This window comes from Maniola hyperantus, chromosome 11, assembly GCF_902806685.2.
Source record: "Maniola hyperantus chromosome 11, iAphHyp1.2, whole genome shotgun sequence".
NCBI lineage: Eukaryota > Metazoa > Arthropoda > Insecta > Lepidoptera > Nymphalidae > Maniola > Maniola hyperantus.
In genome coordinates this window covers 12,291,569-12,313,102 of record NC_048546.1, presented here as the reverse complement: position 1 = coordinate 12,313,102, position 21,534 = coordinate 12,291,569, and the positions used below count along the sequence as shown (strand labels likewise).

The following is a 21,534-nucleotide window of genomic DNA, read 5'->3' as shown; positions in this document are numbered from 1 at the left end:
CAGATTTTTATTTATTTTTAGGTATTATAGTTTTTGATTTATCATGCAAAATGTCGATAAAATACGATTGTAAGACGGAACCCTCAGTGCGCGAGTCTGACTCGCACTTGGCCGGGTTTTTTCAATACCGATAGGAAGGTACCTACAACTTAAAACTGAAATGACGTAGGTAAACTTTTCTCTAAGAGCGCGTTCCGATAGTCGTGTGGTTTCTCGGTGTAGCTTGCATATTATTTAAATGTAAAACCCATACTCAATACTTTTTCAAAACAAATAATGGAAACGTGTGAAAAAAATGCAGAACGAATGAAAGTCAAGTCTGCGGTAGGTACCTACCTACCGTATGCACGAGACTAGGCCATTACGAATATCAAAATATACTGGTGCACTTACAAAACCAGTCCGGGTATGTCGGGTACAAGTTCCACTGTAATCGATCTGATCACTGATCAGACAACTGCTCTACAGATGTGTTACTTAATAATAATAATATTATCTCTGTCGGCACTCGGCATTCAAGGTTAAAACATGCAATAAACTGTACATATAGGTACCTACCCATACCGACCATTCAGAATCACCAATCTAATGTGAGAAGTGTTTGATCAAGGTTTAATCATTGTTGAAAAGTAGAAAAATGAAGATATTGTGCAGTGTTTTTTTTGTGATCAGTTCACAGTTTTTGGGAATTGATCTTTTAATAGTTGATGAATGCTCTAACGTTAATAAGGATAATTTAGAAGAATTTAGCAAAGAGATTGTTCCTGAGTTAAATGGTAAAAGGAAGGGAGAAGTTGGAAAAATTGGAGTCATTGGAGGTTCTGTGGAATATACTGGAGCACCATATTTTGCGGCTATATCAGCTTTAAAGGTAATAAACATAATATTATGTACCTAACTACTTACCTACCTAGTTTTTAATTTTTAATTATAAAAAAATACCTATTAAAAAGGAAAATGGCAGTCTGGGGACTGAGAGCGACAGAAGTGAAAACTTAAAAATATGAAATAACATTGGTTTTTTTGGATTTTCTAATTAATTGTAGAATTAAAAATTATAGGTAAATTTTTGATTAATGTTTATAATTTATATTATATAGGTAAGTACCTAAGTAACTAGGTAGTTAAATATAATATTATGTACCTTACCTACTTATATTATCGAATATGCATATCATACGGGCAACACGTTATACTTAAAGTTACAGATATAACTAGGTACAGTACCCGGCAGGAAATATTGTACATAAACCTTTAGAAAGAGATAGCAGTTTCGTAGAACATTGTCTCTGTCGTTGAGACCGACAACATCTCATACAGTGCGACAAGGCTCTCTTGGCACTTGAATGACATAGACAGGGGGGCGCTGTTGGAAAACAAAGGCTTAGAATATTCAAACAAGAACAAACGGGATACTTGACGGTAACGTTAGTTCCGATTTTCGCCACGCGCCAAGATAGCCTTGTCGCACTGTAGGAGGTATGAATGACAGAGACAATGCTATACAAAGCCGTACCTACTTATTATATTATATATATATATATATATATTATATACCCAATATTAACATTAGCATGTTGGCAACGATAGTTTTCATTTCACTTCAAAAATAGTTGAGACTCACAAATCAATGCCACCAACAGAATACAATAACAGTATCACTATCGATACGGAACCCAATCAAAATTACAAATATAAATCAATATAAATCAGTCTAACTATTTCTATAAGAAATAAAGTTCCATTTTTTTAGAAACCTATCAAATCATGGAACTATTTTACAATATTCGTATTCGAACTAGATTTGCTGCAATTAATATTAAACTTTATTTTCTTATTATTAAGTTTAATTTCCATACCTACCCAAAAATTAGCATGTCGCTGACGCGGCCTTATAGTTTTTGTGCCCATCCCATCCGAATTCACCCAACGCACTAAAGAAGTTTGCACTTCAAAAATGATTCAATAAAAATAAGGCGTTTTCACACTATTCGAATTCACTGGCTTAGGGTACCTGCTGTTAAATCGTGCATGGTGTTTAAAATCGTAGACTGACACGATCGTTCTTTATTGTTAATTTTAATAGGTAGGTAGGTACATAGGTAAGTAAAAGCAGTAACTTAGTTAATTGTTTTTTCTCAGGTTGGGGCAGATTTGGTTACTGTAATCACAACAGAAAATGCAGCACCAGTTATTAAATCGTACAGCCCAGATCTTGTTGTCATTCCACATACTTCCATAAATATTAGCTCTATACTACCTAGTTTTCATGTTGTTATTATTGGACCAGGCTTAGGCAGATCACCAGAAGCATTAGACCTGGCCTACGAAATAATTACAATTTGTAGAGAATTGCAAAAACCCTTAGTCATTGATGCAGATGGCTTGTATGCAATCCATAAAAATGTACTAATACTGAAAGATTATCCAAGTCCTGGTGCAATTCTTACACCTAATGGAGTGGAAGTAAACAGGTTAAAACGTTCGGTTCCGGAAAGTGATGAACCTTGGTATAAATATTGGGGCAGTTATGTTACTATTTTGCAAAAGGGTCAAAAGGACATGTATTTTTCAAACACTGGCGCATTTGACTGGTCTCTGCAAGAAGGAGGTTCTGGTAGACGTGCAGGCGGTCAAGGAGATATTTTGGCAGGTGCATTAGGGACTTTTTTAAATTGGGGACTGAAGGCCAATCTATGTGAAGACAACAAGTCTCCACAACTGGCACAAAGTGTGGCAGCATACGCAGCTGCTAAGCTTACGAGAGCTTGTAATTCGAAGGCTTTTCAGATATATGGCAGAAGCATGCTTGCTTCAAACATGTTAAATGAAATACATTCAGCATTTGATGATTTATTTTCTTAATAAAAATTAATATTATTTATATGAGCATTTGTTTTTCTCTTTAAATTCTCAAATCCCACAGATATTACAGATGTGCAATAGCGTGGCCACTTATTCTGAGAGCGTGGTCCCCTCAGTCCCTCTCGCTCAAGCAGAGCTCCTTGTGAAATGTTATTCCTTTTATTTATACTGGGACCACTGGGACTCAGGGGGCTACGCCCACGCTACAGTGCGACAAGGCTATCTTGGCGCGTGGCAAAAATCGGAACTAACGTTGCCGTCAAGTATCCCGTTTGTTCTTGTTTGAATATTCTAAGCCTTTGTTCTCCGACAGCGCCCCCCTGCCAATGTCATTCAAGTGCCAAGAGAGCCTTGTCGCACTGTAGTGTAGAGTGTAGACTGTAGTTGCCGTAGACTGAGTAAAAATCTAGACAAAGGAACGTTTGCTTTCTCATTCACACTAAAAAGAGAGCACAGATAAAGTTACTAATGTGATAAACAGAGACGCAGCTAACCTATTTTTTTTCCCTTATCGTGTAACCGATTTTTTTCAAGGAATACAACTTTAGTTGCAAAACAAACTTTGAGAATTCGTGGCGTCAATGTATTTCTCATTAGTTATTTACTTGTTTTCACTTAAAAAACGTTAAATACAAATATTGTTGATCGGTTAATACAAATATTGACTACTAAACAATGGTAAATTGTCGTGTTATTTATCGTTACATCGTGCTATTGCTATCTCATACGCGGTTACACAGTACTTCAGTCTAGCTTTTTTACTCAATCTACGGTAGTTGCATATCTGTAGGTCTTCTGTGATCAAAAACGTTAAGTGTCAAAAAAAGTAAAAAAACAATACTCTTTGGTCAAAAACAAAAACTTCTGCTACAAAAAATTCATCCTCTGACCCTCATCATTGCTCATCATCATCATAGATTGATCATCATCGAGTTCGATTATAATACTCTTTGTCGAGTCGTGGTCGAGTGGTCGAGTCTCAACACTCATCTTTTTGCTTGTTTTGTTTTGATGATATCTTCATATTTTTCGACCATTACCAAGTAATCCCCGACATATATCCAAAAAGATGTCAAATAATGTAAACCCACTTGCAGGGACTGCACATTTATTGGACGAACTGGATAGTACGTTTCCTTGTTTTAGCTTTATTGTTTTTTTTATTCAGTATATTTTATCAACTGCTTATTTAAAGAGAAACTTATGGTGTTGCTACGAGATGGAAGGACGTTGATCGGTTACTTGCGTTGCGTGGACCAGTTTGCTAACCTAGTACTGCATAGAACTATAGAAAGGATACATGTTGGTCGCGAGTATGGTGATATACCGCGAGGAATCTTCATAGTTCGAGGTGAAAATGTCGTGCTGTTGGGAGAAATTGTAAGTAGCAACCGTTGTATAGCTCACATATACAGCTTCTGTATTTACTTTTATTAGTATTGTATTAATAAATATAAGTAAGTATATTTTACTATTTAGGTACTTTGTCTGCTTGGAATTAGTTTTTTAAAATCCAGTGGAAACTTTGATTTTCCGGGATGAAACGTAACCTGTGTCTATCTCCAAGAAGCAAGTTATCTCTGTACTGAGTAGAAGATTCCTGCGACTTCATCGACATAGATTTAGGATTTTTAGAATGTCATGGGCACTCTTTGATTTTATGGGACAAAAAGTAGCTTAAGTCCTTCCTTGGAATGCAAGCTATCTCAATTGTTAAAAATAATTTAACATTGGGCTGTGAAAAGCTTATATTTGTATTGAATAAACTAGTAAAAATCACAAAAAAAGATATTAAACCAAAAAAATATTTTGTCAATTTTAAGTCCAAACTCCAAAATTCAGTTTCTTTTATATAATACTAGCTGATGCCCGCGACTTCGTCCGCGTGGATTCATGTTTTTCAAAATCCTGCGGGAACTCTTTGATTTTCCGGGATGAAAAGTAGCCTATGTTTTAATCCAGGGTATAATCTATCTCCGTTCCAAATTTCAGCCAAATCCGTCCAGTAGTTTTTGCGTGAAGAAGTAACAAACATACACACACATATACAAACTTTCGCTTTTTAATATTATTGTAATCATAATATGTTGTTTCATAGTTCATAGATCATAGTTGTTTTTTTACATTTCAGGATAAAGATAAAGAAGAGAATCTGCCCCTAACAGAAGTCTCAGTAGATGACATTCTAGATGCACAGAGAAGAGAACAAGATGCTAAAATAGAACAACAGAAGTTGCTCTCAAAAGCCCTCAAAGATAGAGGTCTAAATTTACTAGCGGACTTAGGACACGATGATATGTTTTGATAGTCATACATAAATAAATAAATATAATTTACCTAACCATGTTTTAAAATTAATTAAAGTAAAGAAAACTAGACTGTATGTATATTCTAAAGTAATAAAAATAAACACATTTACTTTATTAATGGTTGCAAATTATTTTCTAAGTTTACATAAATCTTTCATAGGTATTATGACACTTGAACACATACATATTAAACTTAATACTAGTTACCTACATTTTTAATAATTTTTTTTAGTGTATACCTACACTTCAAGGAAATTAGTAAATAATTTTAAATACATATCAAAAATTGGCATCGGGCGCGAACCCAGAAGATGCAGGTTCGATTCCTGCCGGTTACGCAATTTTTGATATGTATTTAAAATTATTTAGTTAACTACATATTTGCCTATGTAAAAAATACTTAGTATTATTTATTACTAGCTGATGCCCGCGACTTCGTACGCGTGGATTTAGGTTTTCAAAAATCTCCGTGGATACTCATCAATTTTCCGGGATGAAAAGTAGCCTATGTCCTTCCCCGGAATATAAGCTAACTCTGTACCAAATTTCATCAAAATCGATTGAACAGTTGGGCCGTGAAAAGCTAGCAGACAGACAGACACACTTTCGCATTTATAATATTAGTATGGATTTATTCTTGACCCTATAAATAACTAGGGTGTTATGGTGCACATTTCAAAAGATTAGGAAAACCCTTCCCTTTTGGTCAGTAGATATGCCACCCTTTAGAAATAAGAAGTCAAAAATATAAATTCAACCTTCCTGTGATGCTGAAATACTGTTCAACTTGTGTACGATCCCAAACTAACCGGCTCGTTGGAATGCCTGGAACACTGCAGAGACATAGCTCTCTGTGCGTGTTCTATCGCCTCTATAATGGAGAGTGTTCCAAAGAGTTGTATGATCTCATTCTACCCTCCTTTTTTACAACCGCACCGCACGCCACCGCAATCAATTCCACCCTCGCCACCTGGGTTTCTGGAGCACTTCGACCGACCGTTGTGCCAGATCCTTTTTCCACGCACATACAAACTATGGAATCAATTCCCTTCTGCGGATTACAACATGGGGTTAACCCTATTCAAGGGGTGGACCAACAAATTCCTAAAAGGCTGGCATCGCATCGGTGGTTCTTCTGGTGCTGCAAATGTTCATGGGCGGCGGTAATCACTTAACATCAGGTGACCCGCTTGTTCGTTTGCTCGCTACAGCTCTATCTCTATTAAAAAACACATAGACATAAATACCTATTAATAATTGTAATACCTATTATCTAGATTCTAGAACATCTTTATTAAAACCAAATTAATAGAAGTGATGTCTTGTTTAGTAATATAGGTACTATACCTACCATCATAAGTACCCTAAAAAAATTACCTAAAATATCGGTTGAAATTTAAAAAAAATCGATTACATATTATATTTTATCAAAAAATCGATTATTATTTTTTCTGGTTTGTTTTGCCCTTGGACGATCTTTTTGCCAGTTGGAAAAAGATTATTTGAAAAGGATAGAGGAAAAACTTTGCTTAAGTTTCGCACACTGCGGTTTATAGTCCGCTAATAGTCCAATATTTCCTGTGAATGTTTCTGAACGTGCGGAACCGTTAATCTTTGTTTTGGTTTTGACTTTTGAAGTTTGTCATTTTTTTGAAACAAAAAACTTACAGAGATAAACTTTTCCTTAGTTATTTAGCGAAAAACAAATGTTATAGTAACTTAAACATGTGATATTATTATAAAGTTTTCAATTAGAAAGCAATAAAATTTATTTTACCAAGTATAAATATTGGAAGACTTCGATAACTATGGGATAAGGACATTGCACGTTGTGATACTTTAATCATCTGATCAGTTGGTTTCGATTCGACTATTTGGAGATGACTTCTTCGGACTTAAAACTGATAGAGAGGCTTAGAAATGAGAATTTGGATCAATTTTTCACATTAGTGCGAATGCATTTATCATTTGTTGTAGATATAAATACAGACGAGTGAGTACATTTTTATTTTAATATTTACTTACTACTTCTATCTCTTAATCAACTAGATTCAATCAGCAGCAACTTCCAGCGGCAACCCAAATAACAAAGCGATGAAATCATTAGCAATTTACAGAGTGTTACTTACTTACAATAATCTTCATTTTGTTATGTATAATTAATACAGACACTGCATAAAAATGTACACTTTTTAACGCCAGTGGTAATTGAATTTTACATGCTGAAAGTGAAATAATAATAAATTGTTTACAACCACTTAAAATTAAACCTTTGCGGGTTCTAAACCTGCTTCGTTCTACAAATTTGATGAATTGCTGGGTTATTATTTTCCACTATTTTCTTATAATTACAATAAAATGAAGGTGATTAGCACAAAACAGCAGCGTAAATTTTATCCTCCATTCAAGTGCGATCAGCGGTTTTTCGTTAGCATGTCCCTTACATCCGGTTCATAGATTTATTGTTCTGAATTTCAGTGTTGACTGTTCGACTGACAAACCAAAGCAATTCAGGTGGAATTTCCATAAGAAAGCCAAAACTCCTAGTTCAACTACTTGTCAGAATGCTAATTATCCAAAAAAAGGTGAAGAGGCAAACTCCATCACTGATGATGGGATACAAAGACTTTATGAGTTGATAGATTTCCTATCAAAACCTGACAGTAAGTGGCATAATTATTATACTACTAGACGATGCCCGCGACTTCGTCCGTGTGGATTTAGGTTTTAAAAATCCTGTGGGAACTCTTTGATTTTGCAGGATAAAAAGTCCTTGCCCATGCCCTTCCCCGGGATGCAAGCTATCTCTGTACTAAATTTCATCAAAATCGGTTGAACAGATGGACCGTGAAAAGCTAGCAGACCGACAGACACACTTTCGCATTTATAATATTAGTATGGATTATGCTTACATTATTTACTTTATAGGACTTTACTAGACAGTATAAAAATTTTTTCACAGTGCACTTTTTTAAGATTTAGTTTACTTTAATTAGGTACTCTAGTCACAGTTGTGTTTTAAAGCCTGACCAGAAAAACAATAAAAAACTTCACCATAATATTGTGGAAAACTAGTGAAAATAATTTATCTACAAAACAATGTATACTTAGTACCTATTGCAATGAAAAAAGCAAAAGTAGCTCCTCCAGAGCAAGTTTATGTTTCTTGTCAGGTTGTAATAGCCCCTATTATGCAATCGTTATACAAAACTACTAGCTTATGCCTGTGACTTCCTCTGTGTGGACTACACAAATTTCAAACCCATATTTTAACCCCTTGAATGTTGAATTTTTAAAAATCCTCAGCAGATGCGTAAATCCGCCCAGTAGTTTGAGCAGTGTGTTGGTAGATCAGTCAGTCAGTCAGTCAGCTTTTCCTTTTATATTATAATAAATAGAGTATAGCATATATATTATATATATATATATATATATATATATATATATATATATATATATATATATAGATTGTAATCCCAGAAGTATTAATGGTACATCAATATAAGAATACTAGATGATGCCTGCGACTTTGCCTCTGTGGATTTAGATTTTAAAAAATCCCATGGGAGCTCTTTGATTTTCTGGGATAAAAATGTCCTTTCCTGGGATGCAAGCTATCTCTGTACCAAATTGTGTCAAAATCGGTTAAACGGATGGGCCGTGAAAAGCTAGCAGACAGACACACTTTCGTATTTATAATATAAAGTATGGATTGTCACTATCCTGCGAATTTGTACTAGCTATTCAGATCACTGATCATTACATAATCCAGATGTGACACAAGAAGGAATCTTCCGTCGTACTGGCTCGCTCAGTCGTCAGCAAGAGCTACGTCAATTGCTCCTGTCAGGCTCAAGCTTGGGTCTCACGGAGGGCAGATTTTCTGTCCACGACTGTGCGTCTGTGCTGAAAGGATTCTTGGCGGAGTTGCCCCAGCCATTGCTGATGGATCAGTATTACCAGACTTATTGCACATTAGCAGGTGAGCTTTTTATTTGACTTGTTGTTAGCAGGAACTTCATCTGCATGCATTTCATCACCATTATCATCAACCGATAGACGTCCACTGTTGGACATAGGTCTCTTGTAGGGACTTCCACACGCCATGGTCTTGCGCCGCCTGAATCCAGCGGCTCCCTGCTACTTGTCTGATGTCGTCCATCCACCTAGTAGGGGTCTTCAAACGCTGCGTCTTCCGTTTCGAAGTCGCCATTCCAGCACCTAGGGACCCCAATGTCTATCGGTTTTAGGAACTATGTGCCCCGCCCATTGCCACTTCAGCTTCGCAACCCATTGAGCTATGTTGGTCACTCTAGTTCTCCTATGGAACTCATTATTTCTGATTTGATCATGTAGAGAAACTCCAAGCATAGCATGGAGAGCCATCACTCGCTATGTGACTCTGAGCTTTCTTATGAGGCCCACAGTTAGCGACCATGTCTCAGATCCATATGAATTTAGGATTTGTAAAAATACAGCTGGAACTCTTTAAGTTCTCTTTAGTTTAGTTCTAATACCTACCTAATCTTTAACTCTTCTTTAGTTATACTTCTAATAGTTATAGTAAACATGTTAGATTTTATATCTGCCTTACATGCAGATTCCTTTTTCTTTTGTATATAAAATGAGCCATGAATTTTAAGGAGAGTGCTGTCGCCTAAAACACAGGTGTATACCTAGCTTAGGGACAGTCGGTTTTTCTGTATACCTACTTAACAAACTGGTTTGTTATTATGTATAAGTATGTATTAGTACTCGTAAGTAGGTAAGTATGTATAATTGTACCTATGTTTTTTAATCAATAAATTATTTATTTATTTATTTATTAATTTTCCAGAGTAAGTAGAGTATATCTGTCTCTAGGATGCAAGCAATCTCTGACAAATCAGCTAATTATCCACGAAAAAGTAACAGACACATCTAAATATATAAAAGGAAAAGGTGACTGACTGACTGACTGACTGACTGAATGACTGACTGACTGACTGACTGATCTATCAACGCACAGTTCAAACTACTGGACGGATCGGGCTGAAATTTGGCATGCAGATAGCTATTATGACGTAGGCATCCACTAAGAAAGGATTTTTGAAAATTCAACCCCTAAAGGGGTGAAACAGGGGTTTGAAATTTGTGTAGTCCACGCGGACGAAGTTGCGAGCATTAGCTAGTATTTTATAAATAGGAAGTATGGATTTCAAAGCAAGATAAAAATATACAGAATGTTTTTTTTTGTGAGTGAGAGGCTAATTAAACCATATTAGATGTAGAGAAATTTGGTGGAAGGAACCATGATGTCAATTCTAAAAAAAAATAGAGAAGTCAAAAAGTGCATTTAAATCATTTAAAGATCTTTAAATGCAGCTGGGCCTTCTTTCGACTTTTGGTGACCAGTCTCTTTGAGTTGTGGTAATAGCAAAAAAAAAAATTTTTCTAGCGCAATACCCCCCACACGCGGAGTCGTCAGAGACTAAGTTGCTGACGGCACTGCAGTTGCTACTGTTACTCCTGGCACAATCACACAGGAAGTTTCTGGAAAGACTGCTCGGCTTGCTGCGACTGGTGGCCGACAACGAAGCGAGCAATCGCATGTCGCCCGACACTCTGGCGACTATGTTCACGCCGCATTTGCTGTGCCCGAGAAAGGTATCTATCTATATTCTTTTCTAATGGGTCAATAATGATCATGTAGACAACTCATAACATATTATTTTGCATGTCAATTGACGAAACATATATATATTGGATAATTATTAATTTTATGTTAACATCTTATGTGCAATGTTTCTTGCAAATAAAAATTTCATTTCATTCCAATGTCCTCCTCTTCCACATAGATATAGGTTTTTTAAAATCCCGTAAATTTTGGGATAAAAGTTGCCTGTATCCATCATGTTTCCGTTTGCGTCATCATTTCATAAACACAGGCTAGGGCTTGGAATACCCTTCCGTGAGATGTGTTTTCTGACAAAGTTGTCACTTTCCGTCAAGTATGATCGTGGTCTGGGCGTGCTTATTTATTTACCTCCTTACTAATTATAGCGGTTGTATGGTTGTACAACATTTTTGTCTTCTTTCGATTGTGAAATTACTGATGACATAAAGATAGAAATCAATTTGTACCTATTCACACGCTATTCCTACAGTATTTATCAGTACTTTTATATTGGTGATCTTCACCAATATAAAAGTTCGTTACCTATGTATTCAACATTCGTGCATCGTTCATACAATTGACTTGAGATTCTATACAGTTGTGGTTGGCACTTGTGTGAAGATTTCTATTTCTAACATAGTATCTACCAACAATGCCCGTGTACTGTAAAATTGTGTTTTCGATGCCCCTTTCAATTGCAGTGCTGGGCATTAAGTAGTAACAGATAAAAGAAAAGCAAAATCATAAATATTTTCAGCTGTCACCAGAAACTTTTCACGCAGACTCGATAGCTCTCGCGCCAGTGATAAGTTTCATGATACGTCACTGCACAGTTCTGTTCGCGGCCCCGACCCGTCTGGCGACAGACGCGGCCGCTTACTTCACAGTGCGAGAGAGGAAACGTGCTATGTCGCCGGACGTGGACTTAGATGAGAGCATCACTGACAGGTAAGCTGCGTTTCTGAGCTGAACTTACCTGTGAGTCATAGGTAAGCTACCCCAGCAACTTGTAAGAAACAAGTGCCAGATCGAACAGCTTCAAAGATAAGCTGCATTTTTGAACTGAACTTACCAGGTTTTCACCAGTTATTGCGATTCTTAACAAAATTTTGCTAGTGAGTTATAGATAAGCTGTGGTTCTGAATTGAACTTACCTGAGTCATAGATAACCAACTTACCAGTGAGTCATAGATGACCTGTGTGTTCTTAACTGAACTTATCATTAAGTCAAATCTAACATGAGTTTTCTAGCTGAACTTGTCAGTGACTCATAGGTAACCTGTGTTCATAATATTGAACTTGCCAGTAAGCATAGCTAAGTTGTGTTTCTCAAACGGTAACTATAACTAACTAACGGCTAAAATAACCTTACCTGTCCGCTGTGTTTGTAGGACGGCGGCGAACACAGTGTATACGTTTGTAGACCGACGTCGAACATGCGCGGAGAACGCACGCAACCCAACAGACACGGCGCTAGCACAGTTGTACGCACACATACAGGCGCTGCCCGACTCCGCGCATAAGCGACGCCTCGTCAAACACTTCAATCGACAGAATGGATACGGTGAGTTTAAATCACCATCACACACGCTCCCACAATTACATAGACTCACAACACATAAACACACTCACTCAGTCCCACATCCACACAATCACAAACACCCACAAAATGACAGACGTCAGCCATCCTCACAATCGCACACACCACCATACAATTGCATACACCCACACATTCGTATACACTCATACGATTGCATAGACCCACACAATCGCAATCGGATGCACCCACACAAGCGCAGCTTCCCAGCTAATCATGTGTCGCGTACTTTTGCTCCTTTTCACTGTTGCCACGCAGAGAGAGAGAGAGAGATAGAAATAGATAATATTTTATACAAATTCTGTGACAGGAACTCCAATACAAATCCAGCGTACAGGCAAAGTGGCCGGCTCTAGAAGCTTCGGTGACTCGATCAAAAGGCACATCTTCAACAAGGGCTTATTGAACAAGACGCCCAAAAAGGGCTCTGGGTCCACCATCAATACTATTGAAGAGGTTGGTTACACTATATTGTTCCATGTTTTTGGTTGACAACCTTCGGCGAGCGTTGTGGTCTTATGAATGTGAGGTCCAGGGTTCGATTCCCGGCAGGGGCAATTTATAATTTCTTAATTCTGGTTTGGTCTCGTGGGAGGCTACGGCCGCAGATAGTTACCACCCTACCGGTAAAGCAAAGCAAAGCGATTTAACCGCTCCGGTACGATGCCGTGTAGAAACGTGAATGTTAATGTTGGCCTTGCACCTAAAACTTAACTTATGTAAAATTTTAATGTGTTTAGTTTTAATAAAATAAAATAAGAAAACCGATAAGGGGAATGGGCGTAAAAAAAAAATAACTGCCACACCGCTTTTCAAGTTAGCCGGCTACAATCTTAAGCTAAGTTCTATAGAGCGCACTTTGACTTTGCTCAGACTTAAGATTGAGTTAAAACGAGATAGATTTATGTGAGAGATATAGCTCTGTCTCGTTTTAACTCTGTCTAACTCTGTCTGTGTATAGATCTCACCCCTAGACTGCATCATCACTTACCACCAGGTAAGATCGCAGTCAAGGGCTAACTTGTATGGGAATAAAAAATAAAAACTGTCACATGTGTTGCCACGATTAGTTGTTTCATAGTCTACATTTGACGCTGCCAGTTAAGATGAAACCTCAAGGTTTTGTTACAAGTTTCATAACTCTCATGAACTGTGCCTCCACGGATAATAGTCCCTCGTTTGTGCGGGCCCTTAATTCTGCATACAACAGCATGCTTAACTAACCAGTGTTTATCCATCGTCTTTATAACTGAATGTTTGTGTCTTTCGTCTCTTTTTAACTTTCCCTTTCGCATCGCGTCGCTAAACGCATGTCTTTTCCAGAAGTCCAAAGGCAAAACGTACACGGATGATAGCAAAGTTGACGTATCACATAAGAACATCGTGTTAAAGAATTTGGCGAACAAAATAGTCAGTTCGGAGTCCCTTGACGACGATTACGATTCAGACTGTAGCCACGAAAGTACGCTTTCGGAAGGAGCTTTGAATAAATCTAGGAAAAGGAGCCCTAAATTCGTTTCCGAACCGAATTTGAGCGTGCTGGATAATGAGGAAACACCAAAGAACAACAGGAAACGTTCGAGATTGTTCCGTTCGAAAGTAACAACACAGCATATAAACAAGAAGTATCAGAAAAGATCGACGGTTATACGTGGAACGCCAACGTCTTGCGTTTCTTGCTTCGACGACCAGGATTCTGAGAATGAATCTCTACAGGAAAAGAGCTTGGAAGTCACGCCGACGAAATCTAAACCTTGCGCGGAAGAGATAGAGTTCAAAATGCATTACTTGACCAGCACGCCAGGGTTTACTGAGGAGGTTTTTGAAGAGGATTGTAGTACTCCATACACTATTAACTTCCGAAGAGCCTCAATGTCGCCTATAACAAAATCCACGCAGAAGTTGTCTAAAGCGATGCAGGTTTGTATATTATGGTGCTAATTCGGTAGGATGCAAATCTTTAAGTAAATTAAATTGACCTTATTTATACTTTATCCACGGAAAGAAGTTAGTATAGAGCTCCCTCTGTTACGTAATCTTATACAAATAATTGAGACAAAAATCTCAGTGGGCGTTGACTATTTTGAGACACCAACCAATTACAAACGAAACGATGTTTCTAATTGAACTTCGAATGTTTTCTGAAAACATTTTCGAATCGAATTTCGAATGAATTTTGAAAACATGAAATGGAAACGTGTGTGTGATTGGTTGGTGCCTCAAAATGGTTAACGCCCACTGAGATTTTTGTCCCTGTCATTTATATGGAATTACGTAACAGAGAGGTACCTATACTAACTTCTTTCTGTGGATAGAGTCTGATACATTTTGTTTTGCATACAACCAAATTAGCCCAGTGTTTGCACGGTTATACTAATTTTGCTTATCATAATATTAATGTCGTTTTATCCTTTCCATACTTTGCATCATTGTGTGTGCTAACGCTTTTTAGTTTTTTTTTCATGCTAAGTTTTTTTTTCAAAATCAATAGTAAGTTTTATACATTTAAGTAGGTTTAATCCTACTCCCATATTAGCTGATAACTCAAGTCGAACGCTAAAGCAGAGCGCGTGGCATGAATATCTTTTAAATCTATAAAAGGAAAAGGTGACTGACTGTGACTAACTGACTGACCTATCAACGCTTAGCTCAAACTACTGGACGGGTGGGACTGAAATTCGGCACGCAGATAGCTATTATTATTATTTATTACTATTATTAAACTAGAACGGGTATAAAGCCCAATTACACTAATTAAATTACTAACTAACATAAATATACTTACAAAAAATCGAAATTGAATTAAGTTAAAATTACAATTAACGTATTATGACGTAGACATCCGCTAAGGAAGGATTTTTGAAAATTATAATAAAATAGGGGTTTGAAGTTTGTGTAGTCCACGCGGACGAAGTCGCGGGCATAATCTAGTAATAGCTATATATAAGCTTCTGCTTTTCAGGAATCAATAATGACTCCCAGGTCACGCAAACCGTTGATAATAACATCGGAACAGAGAGACTGTATGTCGGAAAACGCCGGAGTTAAGGACGAATCGCTCAAATCGGACATTTACCGGTCTATGTCGCCGAAAAACGACAGCGATTTTGTATCTTCCGACGATGATATGTCGAGATCAGCTTTGTCTTGTGAGAGGTAAGAAAATCTTTTATTTTTTCTGATCAACACACAGTAGCACGGCAGTGCTTAGAAAAAAAACAGTAATACTATACATACATGCTACACATCAATTTTCACATCAACCACAGCGATTTTTCGATTTTCAAAATCGATTTTTAGGGTTCTGTACCTCAAAAGGAAAAACGGAACCCTTATAGGATCACTTCTGTCTGTCTGTCAAGAAAACTACAGGGTACTTGCCATTGACCTAGAATCATGAAATTTGGCACATAGGTAGGTCTTATAGCAGATATTAGGGGAAAAATCTAAAAACCATGAATTTGTGGTCATATCACAAAAAAAAAAAATTAAAAAGTGTTTTGAACAAATAAGTATTTTCAACTTATAAAGTAAGATTACTATACCAAGTGGGGTATCATATCAAAGGGCTTTACCTGTACATTCTAAAACAGATTTTTATTTATTTTTATGCATAATAGGTTTTGATTTATCGTGCAAAATGACGATAAAATACGACTGTAGAAAAAAAAATATGTTGAAAAATTGAAAAATATTTATGGACATACTTTTATCCTGAAAAATCAAAGAGCTCTCACAAGATGTTCAAATCTAAAAGCTAAATCTTCTTATTATAGTTTCAATAATCCTAATATTTTTCTTTTTACAGATCAAATCATTCAGCCAGTACGTCCCACCAAGTAAAGACGCGTTTAGACGCCCGAACGCAATCCGACATTAGTCCGCTCCGATCAGAAACCAACCGATTACTTACAAGCCATAATAAATACTGTGCTGACGATCTAAACACAACCCTATGTGGTAGTGATGATGTGAACTTGGAACCAAAGATAAATTCAAACTGTGAAATGACAAGTATGTCTGAAAGGACTACTAAGTCGTTAACGGAACCTTTCAAAGATTACTTATTAAGTCGATCAGTATTAACAGCTACACCAGTCGATTTATCGATACTAAATAAATCGGATGCGGACGATAAAATATCGGAGTCCCTAATGTATTGCTTAGATGGTAATGTTCCATCCGATTTGATGTCATCGATTGGCAATTTGGCGGTTGATTCGATGTCGGATGGTGTAAGGTCGCCATTAATGAATATAAATAATGTAAATAAAGAATTAAGTCCAAATAGAAAACGGTGTGCGATTCCTTCAAATGTTGATACTAATAGTAAAAGAGTTCTCATTGAAAAGGAGAATGTAAAAACTTTTGAGTTACGCGAAACTGATCTTTAGTAACCATACGTATTACTACGTCATGTTTGTTCTGACACACTGAAATGGGCATATAAAAGTACGCTGGAAAAGATGTGCTTACAAAATGACAGTTTTTGTGCCGATTCGAAGCGCCCTACCGAGCGTACCGGGAATTAAAATTGACACTTTGTATCAATTAATGATCTTCGTGTAATCGTCTCATCACTAACATTTAGTTTCGAGTACGCTCGCATGACCTCATTAACCGCAAAATGGTGATCAAATCAAGTTGCTTCAAAAACAGATCGGCAATCGCAAGTCTAGCGTACTTGTATTAGTAGAGGTCAGTGGGTTTGACATCTTTGTGGAACACGATTTTTGTTCGGAATAGCTGTTCTATACATTTAATTCAAGGTTTATATACGTTGAATGATTGTAAGGCCCAACGCGTACCTACGGAAAGGAGTGGAGCCAAGGCGCGGCGTCTTCTTTTATTACAACTCAGCTCTATTTACTTTGACATATGGTTGAAATTAGTATAGTGAAAACAAAAGACCTAGGAAACTCAAGCTGAGATGTACTTTGATTATGCTCAGACTTTTTAAGTAGAGTTAAAACGAGACTTATGTGAAAAATATCAGTCTATCTCATCTTAACTATGTCGTCAGTCTGGGCATAGTGCAATGTAGTAGTTATAACGTGCAGAGAGATATCCTTGGGCAGAAATATTAATAAATATGACAGATGGTTTGACAAGCCTTCTCAGTTTACTGTCAATAGGTTTTAAATCAATTATTGAAATATTTCTGCATAGATATTAATATTTCTTCAGTTGTATCTGTTGCATTCCATCAAGTAATTTCGATTATAATTTAGGCTCAGTTTTTGGCTGACCTTTGGCTGACACGGACACGCCAGCCCCATGCTTGTGTGTCCGTGTGAGCCAAAAGTCCCATAAAAATTAAGATAGTAAAAAAATCTGAGCAAATTCATTCGCCTATAACAACCTTAAAGGGCACGCTATGCTAAAGTAAATAAAGCTTAGTTTGAGTTGTTACCAGAACAGACTGCGCCTCTACTCCACTTCACTCTACAGGTGTGTGTTGCACCTAAGGCAATTCAAGTATGAGCAATGTGTAATTTTTTATTAGCATAGACCAAAAAGTGCATTTAAGTTTGAACGGATTGTACAAGATTTAAGGCCGGCAACGCATTGGTAGTTCAAATGGCTCTGAATCACTTAAGGTGACGCAGTACGTTCGACCGAACCTGTTTGCTTTTCACTTGACATTGTATGAGAAAGGTGAGAGGCACGATGATTTTTACTGAAATCAAGGGTTTAGGAAAAGTATTTTGAGAAAAAACTACTGAGTTTATGTTTGCAAAGTATAGTTATTTCAACTAATGAATAAATAAATTATGTCTAATGTTAAATTTCTTTAGAATATTCATACCCCTAATCTTATTTATTCACATCTAAAGTTGTCATAAATTTAGTGTTAAAATAGGAATCTTTTGAGGCTCGTAACGTTAAAATCAATATTTTTTTGAATGTTTCATATATCAATAAACCTATGTAGATAATGACGAGACTAATCGATATAATACTTAGTTTTGAGCGTAGGTACAGTATCAAATAATGTAGTAATTACCCTCCTAAGTTTGTATGAAGAAAGCACCGTCCTGAGCCCCCTTAACATCAGGTCACCCGCCTGCTCGTTTGCTCGCCATTTTTATTTAAAAAAAAAAAGATACTCGTATAGTACGCAACAGGTCGAGATGGCAATCGGGGTAGGATGACGTGCGGGTGTGCGCGACGTCCCCCGCCTCTTACTCCGATTGCCATCTCGACCTGTCGCGTACTATAGATTAATGAGATTATGTGCCTGTATAATGGGGAGTGCTCTGAAGAGCTTTTTGACCTCATTCCACCCTCTTTTTTCTACAACCGCACCGCGCGCCACCGTAAGGAATTTCACCCTCACCATCTGGGTGTCTGGTGCACTTCGACCGTCCGCTGCGCCAGATCCTTCTTTCCACGCACGTGCAAACTGTGGAACCATCTCCCATCGGCGGTGTTCCCACTAGATTATAACATGGGGTTATTCAAGGGGCGGACCAACAAATTCCTAAAAGGCCGGCAACGCATCGGCGGCTCCTCTGGTGCTGCAAATGTTCATGGGCGGCGGTAATCACTTAACATCAGGTGACCCGCCTGCTCGCTTGCTCGCTATATCTATTAAAAAAAAAAAAAAAAAAAAATGTGAAGTTCTAGAAATTATTAACAGCTTAACAAAACAAGTACAGTACGCGGCAGAAAGTAATATACATCGGCCTTGAATGACCTTTTGGCTTTTTAGAGCGTTGTCTCTGTCACTCATACCTATAAGACGTTTTCTCGGTCTCAACGACAGGGACAACGCTCTACAAATCTGCTATCTCCTTCTAAAGGTCGATGTACATTACTTTCGGCCGCGTACTGTACGTAGTGGCGCGTACACTTAGTATAGAACCTAGATCTATACGTTGTTCTTGTTTGTATTGCCAAAAAACTTATACAGTCTTAATTTTAAACGTGTTTTCTATACACAGTTTATGCGCTATTTATTCTGAAAAGGGTCTAATTGTATTGCAAATTGTGTGCTCCGCAAATTATGTGAAAATGCATAATAATATGATATAACTACCATAGATTATGATATAGTATGTTTTAGGTCAGTTTGACCATCTGATTCTGATGTTGCCTGTATATTATTATTTTAACCATAAATAAAAGTATTAACAATAAATTTGTAGTTTTATCTGAACATGATATTGTTATAAAATGAGCACAACAACGACTATGAGCAGTATGATGCAGTTTAGGTAGCAGTAGAACTTGCAGCAGGCGCGATAGAAGCAATGTGCGCATCTGTTGGACCTGGGTTCTGTTGGTTTGCTGAAATATAAAAATAAAGTTTCATAATAATTATAACGTGGCTGAAATATCTACGCACCTCGCTGGAATGCTCTTCCCCTCGCGCTTCCCCGCAACTCGCCCGTTTTTGCCCATCCAGTACCGGTGCCAACGCGAGCGCGTTGTATGACGTCACTAAGCCAGGTTCGCAGATATTTCCGCCGGCTTATACAGTGATCGGTAAAAACTTGAGCAAATAGCGGCGTAGTGGGGAAAAATTGACGCGTCGTGGAAAACAAGCTGATCAACCAATCGCGTGCTCCCGCGCGGTAGAAATCCCTTCGCGCCTCTCTTTGGTCCGCGAGACCTTCGATCCTGCAGTTTACGCATTTGGGGGTCTACCGTCCATCCCTTTATTTTGGATCGCGGACTAAAATCCGTTGACGCGCCTTGAAACCACGTTAGTTCTATTTTTTAGAGGACTCCCTCTTACTTTTTTTGTAAGGTTCACGGCTATTCGGGGGACTTTTTATACGGGGTACTAAAGTCTCTCTTATTCTATGCAGCTGTAAGTAACTGGTAAGTGACCTATTTTGACGGACAAATGAGGTACGGAACCCTAAAAAGTACCTCAAGGGCTGCCCCTCGTCTGTGAAGGCTAGGTTTAAGCTTACTATTTTTTAACAGACACACTTTTCGAATGTGCATTTGGTTTGACCGTTGCAGATTTTTCTTTGACACGCACGAATTTCTTTTTGGTAGACGGCGGCAAAGATTTGTATCTCTTCGGTTTGGAGAGGACCCATTTCTTTTCTCGAGGAGGTGGGACGGACTGAGCTCTCTCACTCGCTTCTTCCCATTCCATTAATTGCTTCAAACGTTTACATTCATACTCTTCGTATTTCTTTAGTTCTTTTAATGCTTTTCTACGTTGGTACCATCGGCATATAATGCACGTTTTCTTTTTCGGTGGTTCTTCGTATGTCTGTCTGTCCGTTTCCCATCGTTCAGACTTCTCCATAAATTGCACGGTGGTTGGGGTGCTTTTGAGGGATTTCTGCGGTTGGTTGAAGTAAGCGACGGTGACATTAGCCGACAATTGGTTCGGCTCTTCGTCGAGCCCTTGAGATCTGGAAAAGAAATTATATCAATGTTATAGCTTCCTTACTATCTGAACAAAAGAAAAATTAAGAAAATAGAACCCCCTTTTTATGCCGCATTGTCTTGATTTTATTTCTTGTTTTATGTGCAATAAAGGCTTCTATCTATCTAGTTAGTGTGGAGTATGCCTATAGGTAGGTGGGTTGAACTGAACATTTGCAACACCAGAAGAACAGTCGATGCGTTGCCGGCCTTTCAGATTTTGTTGGTCCGCCCCTTGAATAACCCTATGTTGTAATCTAGTGGAAACACCGCCGATGGTAGTTGATTCCACAGTTTGCATGTGCGTGGAAAGAAAGATCTGGCACAGCGGACGATCGTGGTCGAAGTCTGCCAGAAACCCAGTTTCATTAAACCTGTAATCGGTTTCTCCGCGGCACTGTACCGCAACGATAATCGCTTGGGGGCACAGCTTTGCCGGTAGAGTGGTAACTAGCCACGACTGAAGTCTCCCACGACACAAATAAAGCAATTAAAGTAGAAAAGATAAATACTAAACAACTTTGTTTGCCTTGCAGGCTGCACAGTTCTTGCCTGTTCGATAAGTGTATGGACAAAGTTGACTCCTAGCTTTCAGGAGTTTACTGATCATCTGGTCCTCATTTTAGCCGGGCTTCTCTATTGTTGCCTTCATTATTTTAATTAAACAAATCGCACTTAAATAAAATTGTGAAATGAAAATGACATGTTTTTGA

General features: G+C 37.7%; 4 protein-coding genes across 5 annotated transcripts in view; 3 read left to right on the top strand and 1 right to left on the bottom strand.

The window, feature by feature from the left end:
* The window catches only part of Mms19 (MMS19 nucleotide excision repair protein), a 404,347-nt gene that overhangs the window by 27,543 nt on the left and 355,270 nt on the right, over nucleotides 1-21,534 (bottom strand). The gene's annotated exons all lie outside the window — the stretch shown is intronic.
* LOC117986451 (ATP-dependent (S)-NAD(P)H-hydrate dehydratase-like) lies at nucleotides 203-2,884 on the top strand. The gene is made up of 2 exons (XM_034973280.2): nucleotides 203-871; nucleotides 2,143-2,884. Exons 1-2 carry the CDS (start codon nucleotides 638-640, stop codon nucleotides 2,863-2,865), a joined length of 957 nt encoding a protein of 318 aa, XP_034829171.1. The 5' UTR covers nucleotides 203-637; the 3' UTR covers nucleotides 2,866-2,884.
* Nucleotides 3,736-5,292, top strand: LSm1 (U6 snRNA-associated Sm-like protein LSm1). Its single transcript, XM_034973283.2, has 3 exons — nucleotides 3,736-3,992; nucleotides 4,061-4,245; nucleotides 4,997-5,292. The coding sequence occupies exons 1-3, from the start codon at nucleotides 3,935-3,937 to the stop codon at nucleotides 5,168-5,170; spliced, it is 417 nt and encodes a 138-aa protein (XP_034829174.1). The 5' UTR covers nucleotides 3,736-3,934; the 3' UTR covers nucleotides 5,171-5,292.
* On the top strand, nucleotides 5,535-21,483 carry RhoGAP54D (Rho GTPase activating protein at 54D). 2 transcript variants are annotated; one of them, XR_011237287.1, is made up of 11 exons: nucleotides 5,535-7,167; nucleotides 7,653-7,837; nucleotides 8,947-9,156; nucleotides 10,612-10,820; nucleotides 11,588-11,778; nucleotides 12,222-12,394; nucleotides 12,738-12,883; nucleotides 13,751-14,347; nucleotides 15,390-15,583; nucleotides 16,236-20,183; nucleotides 20,441-21,483. XR_011237287.1 is itself a non-coding variant. In XM_034973276.2 (10 exons), exons 1-10 carry the CDS (start codon nucleotides 7,055-7,057, stop codon nucleotides 16,819-16,821), a joined length of 2,604 nt encoding a protein of 867 aa, XP_034829167.1. In that variant the 5' UTR covers nucleotides 5,535-7,054; the 3' UTR covers nucleotides 16,822-21,483. The 2 variants fall into 2 exon arrangements, 1 of the variants encoding a protein (XP_034829167.1); XM_034973276.2 differs by having other exon boundaries at nucleotides 16,236-21,483.